This window comes from Paramormyrops kingsleyae, chromosome 18, assembly GCF_048594095.1.
Source record: "Paramormyrops kingsleyae isolate MSU_618 chromosome 18, PKINGS_0.4, whole genome shotgun sequence".
Classification (NCBI taxonomy): domain Eukaryota; kingdom Metazoa; phylum Chordata; class Actinopteri; order Osteoglossiformes; family Mormyridae; genus Paramormyrops; species Paramormyrops kingsleyae.
The window spans coordinates 20,592,966-20,603,419 of record NC_132814.1 but is presented as its reverse complement, the minus strand read 5'-3'; the positions used below and the strand labels follow the sequence as shown (position 1 = coordinate 20,603,419).

The 10,454-nt window shown below is 49.0% G+C and overlaps 1 protein-coding gene across 1 annotated transcript; it reads left to right on the top strand.

Annotated features, from left to right (window-relative positions):
- Positions 1-2,881: 2,881 nt before the first annotated feature.
- Positions 2,882-9,861, top strand: zbtb39 (zinc finger and BTB domain containing 39). Its single transcript, XM_023798814.2, has 3 exons — positions 2,882-3,017; positions 4,756-6,256; positions 6,457-9,861. The coding sequence occupies exons 2-3, from the start codon at positions 4,781-4,783 to the stop codon at positions 7,381-7,383; spliced, it is 2,403 nt and encodes an 800-aa protein (XP_023654582.2). The 5' UTR covers positions 2,882-3,017; positions 4,756-4,780; the 3' UTR covers positions 7,384-9,861.
- Positions 9,862-10,454: the final 593 nt, after the last annotated feature.

Below are 10,454 nucleotides of genomic sequence, written 5' to 3'. Positions count from 1 at the left end.
CCTGAGAATTCATTTGAATGAGGGATGACTCACTTTTTAAGCTGCTGTTCAGTGTTTGGTAGCACCTGAAATACTGATAAGATTCAACAGGACTGAGAGGAAGCATTGGGAAGCTAAAAAAACATAATGAAGAAAGAACAGGAAACCATCCTGTTGTGGTCTTACTTTCAATTTAGCTTTTGTTGTTGTTTTCAGGAAAACGACTTCTGTCATTCGCTTCCGATTCATGCATATTAAGTATAATGATTGTGTTTTTCTAAAGCTGGTGCACTTTCTAATGTGGGTGCCCCAAACACTGCCAACGTAAGCAACAGTATTGCAGATGGATTTCAAGGAAACAAATTAAAAACTGTCGCAACAGGTGGCAATATTGCACAGTTGTAAAGGGCAGCATTGGGGAAAATCAGATGACTACGAAGAAAAAATTTAGACATGACAGTACAACAGAGTACTGAAAAATGAACTCTGGGTAGAGTAACAATATCTCTCCTAGAAACTACTGAAGTCAGTGTAGCTTGTTAAAAAATATTCAGAGTAGTGAGTATTTTTTAATTGTGTTTTCCCTCCGTTATTGTAATTAACAAATATTGCTGGCAACTTGCAATTAACCTTTAGCTTAGACAGGTTGAAATGATGTGATAAAAGCATAATATTAAACTAAAGCGTGCCTCTATGTGTCTCTTTAAATTAGAGATCGAATTCAAAAAGACAAACAACATGTGTAGGAAGGGAAAGCGAACATGACATGCGGACACTTACCCATTTTTTGGCATCCATTCAGAAAATCTCCCGCATGTGGATGTACCTCTTCTGGAGTCAAGGCAACTCCCGCCATAAGCTCCCTAATTATTACTAACCGTTAATATTTAGTTACCGAACCTGCAGTGAGAATGCGCTGATTTTAGGCGCGCTTTGATATAATTGGCTATAGGAATTAAACAGTCCAATCGCTGTTGATGAACTTCAAAGATAGGGAGAAGGTGAACCAATAAAATCAAGGAAACAGCGATCACACCGGAGGGGGGGGGCACTGAAGTTAATGTATCCTACAATTGTAGTGATGGGAAGTTCAATTCAGTTCAAACTGGATGCTTATTAAAATCTTATTTTTATTAAAATATTGGTCATGTCCGAGTCTTGTTAATGTATATCAATCGCCTCAGGTTTAATTAAAATGAAAAACAATCACGTAAACAGGCTTTAGCGTTTGAAATGAAAACGAACAGTCAGCCTCCAAAAGCCTGGTAAAATCTTTAATACCTTTAATCTCCTGTTTTAATTCAGTACTGCTTAAAAAACCAATAAGTAAAGTTGGGGGGAAAAAATCTTCAATACCTTAAGAAATTTGCAAACGTATTGCCTAAAATATGCTTAAACGATAAAAAACCAACCCCAAAGCCACAACATACAGAACACAGCAAGTTCAGTTCGCAATGAAAATTGGGGTCGACAAATTTACTAACCGGTTGTTTTAGATTTGAAAACCGGTTCGACCAATTCACTGAAAAGAACCAATTCTAAAGAACGCTTCGTCCACGAATCGGACACCTCTGCTTACTTGGTATGTAGGCTACTCAAGCAAAACAGTCAGCCCTGTTACAACATGTGATTTCACACCACAAAAGTGCTCTAACGCGATTGATATGTTAGTACTCAAGGCCAACACAACGCGGAATTTTATTTCCGATTCAACAAATCGTTCTTTTGAACCGGTTCTTTTAAGTGAATTGGTCAAACCGGTTTTCAAATCTAAAATAATCGAAATTTTTGTACAGCCATGCATTCTTAGATGCTAAAAGTCTAAAAATATTTGACAAAAACGCACAGCAACCTTTTCAAATTCACTAACTTCACTCACATATTTGCTTTTCGTATACTGTAGTCACGTTGCCTTCAGTGCATACCGCATTGCGTTGTATTTGTGCTGCATGTATGGCCGCCTTAATTCACGGCGCACTATTCCCGACTCTCGCCAAGCAACAATTAGTTAGAGTTCAGCACGTTCTGTTGAAGGACCGGGTTACTAGGCAATTGTTGTGAGATTCATATAAGCCACATAGGAGATTTTTATGATATACCCTATAGCGGGGTAAATAATTTCTGATTCGGTATACACAATGAAACGAACGAATATTTATTGATACAGGCAGAATCTAAATTTACAAGTAGATGTTCAAAACAGAAAACATTGTGATAATTGTGTCTGTGAGTTGGTAATGGCTAATGCACATAATGACACATATAGTCATTATTGCTGAACATTGTGGTTTCCCAGAAAATTACACCCGCATTGGAGATGGAGTAGTTATAAGATCAAGACTCAGATATGCTGCTGGAAACAAACTGGACAAATATGCGACTGTACTTGGTGTTAGGGTACACGGAATTTAGACGGGATATGATTATTTATGATTGTTATGAGGTTATATTTCACATAAAAATATACTTTGCATATTTATTTTTACAATCTACAAATATAAGCCTCGGGTTTTGTTATTCAGACACATAGCATTCCATGGTCAATTAAACATATAATCAACACAGAATGTACAAAATAACAGAGTAAAAGTTAATTAGAAAATGGAAATAAAAATGTGTAAAAAAAACATGTACACAAATAACTCGTAAAGGCGTGACATGAAAACATGCAAAGTGCACACAGCCTCTGATTTCAGACAACGGTGCCACCCACTGAGACATCACATATTTCTTTCAATATACTATGTTATAATCCAGTTTTATGCAAAGATGTTAGTTGCATATTGTACAAAAATAACGACCTCTCACAGCGCGGTCGGTACATGTAAATATACATTAAATGTCGTAATTTCGCCCACCGCTAGGCGGCAGCCGCCGGCAAATGAGTTTGTTTTCACTGGTCGCCTCTCTTGGTGGCTTTGTGCGCTCCGTTGCGTGCGTCGTTTGCCTGCGTGTTAGACCCAACAGGACTTTCATTGATGTAGACTGAGGGGAAAGGACGGAGCATAAAAGCAGCTGAAAAGCTCGTCTTCTGCTGGGTGAATAACCGTTCAGCCGCTTTACCGCAGCCAGTGTCTGACAGACATGCTGATACCTTCCTGGAAATGGCCCGTGATGCCGTAGAAATGCACTAACTTGCTTGTGCTTGTGGTTTCTTTTGTTGGTCGTTAGCCGGGCAATTAGCCGGCGCCTCCGCTGTACCGTTACCCCGCCGCCCGGTTGGCGACGCAGCCTATGCTCCCCACTTCGGTTCGGTGTCACTGTGCCGCTTGGCTGCCTGTGGTGCCCTAAGACGGAAACGCAGGGGTAGGGAGGTGCATCTCAATCGCTCGGCCGGGTCCCGCGGAGACGGAGGGCCGCGGATCGTGAACCTTTTCTGGCTGGTTTATTAAAGCTCGTCAGGTGTAACTGCTCGGAGTTGAAACTTCGTGAGCCTTATTTGGCATAGGTTTACACCCCCCACCCCGTACTCGCCGCCCCTTTGTCTGTCTATAACCCATCCTCTCTGTCTGTCTCTCCCTCCCTCCATGAATCTCTCCACACACTGCCTCTGTACAGCAGTTTGTTTATCGGATGCTTTTTGTCCATGCTTACAGATTGAGCTCCCGATGAATGACAATAGCAAGATCATACGGGAAAAGGAGCTGTATAACAGAAGCAAAATCTGACGACCTATTCAAATACCTCCAAGACAGTCTAGTCCGAAGGAAATCCAAGTGTAAAATACAGCAGCAAAAAAACACAATACTCACTACTTTTTAACAAGCTACTCTGACTTCAGTAGTTTCTATGAGAGGTATATTTACTCTGCTCTAGGATAGGACTGTGCTTCTTTTAACAAATCATTGTGCTAGTTTTTGCCAAATAGAAGCTGTCAGAGATGCCCACTATCTTTAACAAGTAAGTAAATAAAATTTTAAGAAATCCAAAAAGGGCGATTGTACTATATGTAGTCAAATTAAAAGCTCAATAGTATGTATAGTGGCAAGTGAAAATATTTCAATGGAACGTTCAACTGAGACAGAGTACTGGGAGGGTCCTTGATAAGCTGAGGTTAGTTCAGTTGTTCTTGGAGGAAATGGCTCTTTAGATGTCTTTGGAAGTTTGTGAGGGACTTGGCAGTTGGATAGCTAGTTCCACCGTTGAGGAACCATGCGTGAAGCGTGTCTGTTTCAAAGACTTGTTTTCACACAGTGGAAGGATCCACCAGGTAGCCTTTGGTTACTGACCATACAGGGTGAAACTGCGAGTAGCTCCTAAGTGCAGGTAGGTACTGCCCCATTAACGACTCTGAAAGGCGACACAAAGAACCTGACGTGGGCACTTATAGGGAGAGAAGGATGGCCGTAACATGAGAGCATTTTGGCTGATTGAAACGGCGCTCATGTTGCGAGATGCTAAGGAGTTCAGCAGTGCATTTACAGTCTGATCTTCCCTGTGTTAAAATAAGTGACTCTAGATCAGGAAATATCTGGTCATCGATCATTACTCCTGGGTTCCTAGCAGATGTTGAAGGGAGAAGGTGGACGATCTAAACTGTACAGTGACTGAGTAGTAGGTTTACCTGGGATGACAAGAAGCTTGGCTTTTGAAAGGTTCTGTTGGAAGCTGCTATGTGAGCCGCACACGTGGAGCCTGTGGAGGAGGGCAGAGCTGTCTGTGGTTTCTGTCACGAGCACATTACCGTTCACAGTGCTGTACGTGCGTGTAACCGTGGTCATCCTGCTGCGACACGCAGTTCCTGATGAGAGGCTCTCCTGTGCTTCTCTTTGGCAGGCTGTGGTGAGTCGGGCTACCGGGGATGAGGATCCGGCTGCAGGGGACAGGCCACGCCGCGGGTCTCCTCGCAGAGCTCAACCGCTGCCGGCTCTCCCGCTGCCTGTGTGACGTGGTGCTGCAGGTTGGGGGGCGCTCATTCCCAGCTCACCGCGCCGTCCTGGCCTGCGCCGGCACCTATTTCCGTGGCCTGTTCTCTGGCGGGGGCGGTGCCTCCCCCACCTTCACCCTGGACTTTGTGTCTCCGGCAAACTTTGAGAAGGTGCTGACCTTCATTTACACGGCGGAGATCCTGACGGACCTGATCGACGTGGGAGTGCTGTATGAGCTCGCTGAGAGGCTGGGCGTGCAGCAGCTGGTCTTGGCCTGTCACGCCACCTTCCCTGACCTGCAGAGCTCTAACCCCAGCAAGGGTCCCGCCAAGCCGGACCTCGACCAGCGCACCGCCCCCACCTCCGTGTGCTCTTCCTCGGCAGCCTCCTCCTCCTCATCGTCACTGTCCTCATCTGCTGGTCCTTCTGCCGCACCGTCCTCCCTGTCCCGGGATGGTGCCTCCAGAGCGGGCCGGGGCCACGGGGCCCCCTTTCCTCCTCCTCAGGCCCCCAAAGCAGAAAACGAGGAGTTCTTTGTGGAGTACGGCCAGATGTCCGAGGAGAAGCTGCCGGAGCAGCGGCCAGCGGCTGAGGTGGCGGACACTGTGAACGGGCCAGCCAGGGATGTGAAGGTGGAGCAGGCTGAGGAGGGCGGTGGCACGGGGGGGCGGCGTGGAGGGGAGTCCCGGGTGCCATCTGCGCCGCTTAGTGTCTCTTACCCCGACTCCTCGGCTCAGCTGCCGGTGGAGGCCTGCGCCCCCTCATCGTCGTGCGGCGACCCGCTGGACGGCCTGCAGGTCAGCGCCGTGGAATGCGGTGGCGCCGACGCCTCCGAGGAGCCTGACGTGCTGTTTGAGGATGACGAGGACGCAGGGCGGGTGCGTCGCCAGGGAGATGGGTCCGAGGCCGGCGACCGCTGGGGGAGGCTGTCAGAGGAGATCATTGAGCTGAGTGACGACGAGAACTACGCCGAGGAAGATGAGGTCGAGGAGGAGGACTTGGTGTGCCTGGAAAATGGTGCTGGCTTGGGGGTGGGCACTCGTGGCCCTGTGGAGGGCCCGGTGGCATGCGGAGCCTGCGGGAAGGCGCTGCCCGCGGACGTGGGCGCCGTCACGGCACATGCAGAGACCCACGTGTCGGATTCAGGCGCATGCCAGCTCTGTGGTGCCACTCCAGTATCCCGTGCTGCCCGCATCTCGCACGCCCTCTCTCACGTGGGCGTCCCGCTCTTCTCCTGCGACATGTGTCACCTGCAGTTCTGCAGTCCAGCCAAGCTGAACCGGCACCGGCGGCAGGCCCTTGCTGGGATCCCCCTGCCTCAGCCTAACCAGTTCAACAGTGCCTCCCAGGGACCGGGTGGGGAACTGCAGTGTGCGGTCTGCTCCAAGCAGCTGACTAAGGACTTCCAGGTGAGTGGCGTGCTTGCATGTGGAAGGTACTCTGGGTGCCTCTTGTTCAGATTGGTCGGTCGTCTCAGATTGTCTTGGTAGATTGTTTTGACACTGAAAAGGTTAGATTACCTGACAGTGATATGCTAGTGCTCATTCCACCAAATTGTGTCCAACGCACGTCTCGCAGTCTGCAGCGTGGTCTGTCTTGTCGCCCGCAGGCCGTGAGGGAGCACCTCCTCGTCCACTTGTGTGTGTCTTCACTTCGCTGTGCCGTGTGCCACCTGGCACAGCCGTCCCTGTGCACGCTGCTGTGGCACACCCTCACGCACCTCTCCCTGCCCATCTATACCTGCCCCTGCTGTGCCTGCTGCTTCCTGGAGCGCCCCCAGCTGGAGAGGCACATGGTAGAACACGGCGAGGATGGTGCAGCTGCAGACAGGGAGCTCGGGGACTGCCCTGTGCCTGGGGCCGACGCCCTGGAGGATCTGCGCTGCTTCTTGTGCTCTCAGACTTTCACCTCCACCTCTGCCTTCCAGTACCATTTGAGCTTACATACGGGCGAGCAGCCGAGCAGCCAGGCCTGGCAGGGCAAGCGCAAGGCAGAGCAGGCCCTGGACTATCCCTCATCCTGCTCGTCGTCCTCGTCGCTGGATGCCGGAAGCCTGGGCAGACTAGTGGCCGTGGGCTTCGGGCAGCCCGTGGGCCCGGGGCCCCCCGAGAAGCCGCCTTCGGGCTCCCTCCCCGGCTTCCCGGTAGGACTCCTCCCAGACGGCAGCCCTGGCGGGCCATCGGCGGGCGCGGCGCCACGGGTCAAGTGGTACCGCTGCCGGTTCTGCGGCAAACGCTTCGCCCACTCGGGCGAGTTTACGTACCACCTGCGCATCCACACTGGCGAGAAGCCGTACCAGTGCAAGGTCTGCCTGCGTTTCTTCCGGGGACGCTCTACCATGATCTGCCACCTGAAGACGCACGCCGGCGCCCTCATGTACCGCTGCACGGTCTGCGGACTCTACTTCTCCACCCTCAAGCTCGTCTCGTCCCACATGGAGCAGCACAAGGACAATCTGCCACCGGATTTCAACATTGAACAGACCTTCATGTACAACGACCACTCCAAAGAGCCCCTCTCTGGCCTGGACAGCTGATTGGCTTTTCCTCGTGGCCTGGACCACTGACTTGCTGTTTCTCTGGCCTCGGCGTCTGATTGGCTGTGTCTCTTCTTGACCTGCTGAGGACTGGATTTCTAAAAGATGCTAAAGCTGTCTGTGTTTATGGGATTTAAAAAAAAAAAGGTTTTGCTTCACCGCTTGGTGGCAGCACATCTCTGAGATTGGTGTGAGGTCATATCGAAAGTGGTGACTGGAGAGCGACGCTCCCCAGTTTAGTGATGCCCAACTGGAAATCAAGCCGTGCCGCTCTGCTCTCCAGGCTGAGGAGGCTGAGCTTGGTCGTTGCGTGCCTTATTGTGGAGGAGAAGACTGCATCGTGGTTACTGCTTAGGTGCTGCTGTGGACGTTTCCCATGGTGCCTTGCAAAAACATTTCCTACAGTCTCCTCTTTCTCCTTGGTCAAGAAAGCTTTTCCACATGTAGACATTTTTATCCACCAAATTAATTTTAACTAAACATTTTTAACTTTTTAAAGGTTTATTGATTTATCTGTTGTTTTTCTAAAAAGAAAAATACTATTTCCTTACTGTAGCTGTAGAGATGTGACACTTCTAAATTAGAATTGATAGATTAATATTTATGGTGTTGTGTATCTGACAGCTTGATTTGGTATTACCACCGCTATGCTTTGTTAAAACGAGCATAATCCTGTCCTAATTTAGGGTAGCTAAGTTCTGCTTAAGAAATCCAATATTGAAATATGGTTCTACAAGCTTTGAATGTCTTAAGGTTTGATATTAAAGTGTGTATGTATACATTTAATGTTGATTTGAATAAAGTAGCAGCTTGTCAGAAATCTTACAGGCCAGTCAATGAGGAGAAAGGTGCTATTAGATGTTAGTGCGTGGGCTCTCTCCGCAGGACGTGTGTAATGCGATAGATACACATGTAACACGACGACACTCTACACTGTCCGCACCCCCTCACACTACAGTGGTATTAAATGTGGGAGCAAAATTTTATTTGTTATTTTTTATATATATATATATATTGTGAAACACACCTTTTTCAATGTAAGCAGCGCAATGTGTTTGCTAAAGTCCCACGGCCAAGCGACTTGATTTAGATGGCTAAGACGGCTGATGGTGTTGGCCCATCTTGGAGTGGCTTGGCCTCTCCGAAATGGCAGCTCGCCACCTCATTGATCAGGCTTGACACTGACCTCCTGTAGCCCCGTGCAGCAGCTCTGTGAGGATGAGCTGTAGCTGAGGTGATGCCCTGTGCAGCAGCTCTGTGAGGATGAGCTGTAGCTGAGGTGATGCCCTGTGCAGCAGCTCTGTGAGGATGAGCTGTAGCTGAGGTGATGCCCTGTGCAGCAGCTCTGTGAGGATGAGCTGTAGCTGAGGTGATGCCCTGTGCAGCAGCTCTGTGAGGATGAGCTGTAGCTGAGGTGATGCCCTGTGCAGCAGCTCTGTGAGGATGAGCTGTAGCTGAGGTGATGCCCTGTGCAGCAGCCCTGTGAGGATGAGCTGTAGCTGAGGTGATGCCCTGTGCAGCAGCCCTGTGAGGATGAGCTGTAGCTGAGGTAATGCCCCGTGCAGCAGCTCTGTGAGGATGAGCTGTAGCTAAGGTACCGCCCCATACAGTAGTTCTGTGAGCATGCGCTGTAGCTCAGGTATGGCGCCATACAGCAGCTCTGTGAGGATAAGCTGTAGCTGAGGTACCGCCCCATACAGTAGTTCTGTGAGCGTGTGCTGTAGCTCAGGTACGGCCCCATACAGCAGCTCTGTGAGGATAAGCTGTAGCTGAGGTATGGCTCCGTGCAGCAGCTCTGTGGGGATGAGCTGTAGCTGAGGTATGGCTCCGTGCAGCAGCTCTGTGAGGATGAGCTCTAGCTGAGGTATGGCTCCGTGCAGGAGCTCTGTGGGGATGAGCTGTAGCTGAGGTATGGCTCCATGCAGTCTGTAAGGCCGCGTGCGTCCACCGTGAGTCTCAATTTGTGTGGTTATTTTCAAATGTTTAGAAACTGTTTCTGATGAAGGAACTGTGCTGCTTTGCAGAATGCAGTGCCCTGCTCCCTACCATCTCTGTGCCCTGAATCAGGCTCCCTGTACGTCAGCACTCACCTCAGAAGCAGTGATGCAGTGACATGGAGCCAAGTAGCAGTCAGCTTGGTGCCATCACATCTAGTGGGTTTTTTTTCTTTTACACTTAAAGCCTTAAAATGTCTGTGGAGATGCATGTACGTCGATGAAATGTCACAATGGTGTTCTTGTGAATCTGTCGGAATCGACTCTGGGTCTCTAAGGTATTAAAGGACCGGCCCCCCATCGGAGAACGGTTCCCTCTTTTGTCAGAATCTGTCTTATTTCATAAAGTAGGTCAAGGTTTTACCATCTATTTATTGTATTTATACTGTTTTTTTATTGACACTGTTATAACAAATGTCATGTTGGTCATTGAATTCATGCTTCAATTTTGTTTGTTCCATTAATAAAACAGAGTAACAGCAGCCATTGTTGAATTACTTGATTAATGCTGACAGTAGCTTTATGTGAAGCGTGAAGAGGCAGCTTGTTATTGGCTCTGTGTTATCTGTGAGAAATGCCTGCAGATCCAGTGCTGCAGAGCAGGACAGGCGGCCCAGGTTTCCCCTGAACGATCTAACCTGTGACCTTCCGGCGTCGTCCTCGAAGCAGTAGCTTTATCCTCGTGGTTTCCTCCAATTGTACCTCTGGATCATATGACCTCCCACCCACAGGATAAGCAACAGGAAGCATGCATTCCCGGCCAGAGGTCTCTGGTGGCCGAACTAAGGAGCTTAACTGGCTGCTGGCTGAAAATGCTTCTTCACCAAGGTACTTTCACACAGCAGCAGTGTTCGGCACCACTCAGACCACGCATGTGTATGTTGGACACAAACGGTCACTACACTAAATATTAAATAAGACCATTGCAAGACATGTTCTGCTAACCAGCTAACTAGCTACGCACTCCTGACTCGACTAGCTAACTGAAACAAACCCCTCCGCTGGTTTGCAGAGACCTGATTGGCTGCCTAGATGGCATATGTCTAGTCTGAGGCCCAGAAATGACAGCAGTACTTA

What these genes read in the sequence shown, in the direction of transcription:
- zbtb39 (XM_023798814.2), top strand. Translation starts at nt 4,781, where the DNA reads ATGAGGATCCGGCTGCAGGGGACAGGCCACGCCGCGGGTCTCCTCGCA. An exon ending in AGCTGACTAAGGACTTCCAG is followed by an intron (nt 6,257 to 6,456) that starts GTGAGTGGCGTG and finishes TGTCGCCCGCAG; the next exon opens with GCCGTGAGGGAGCACCTCCT.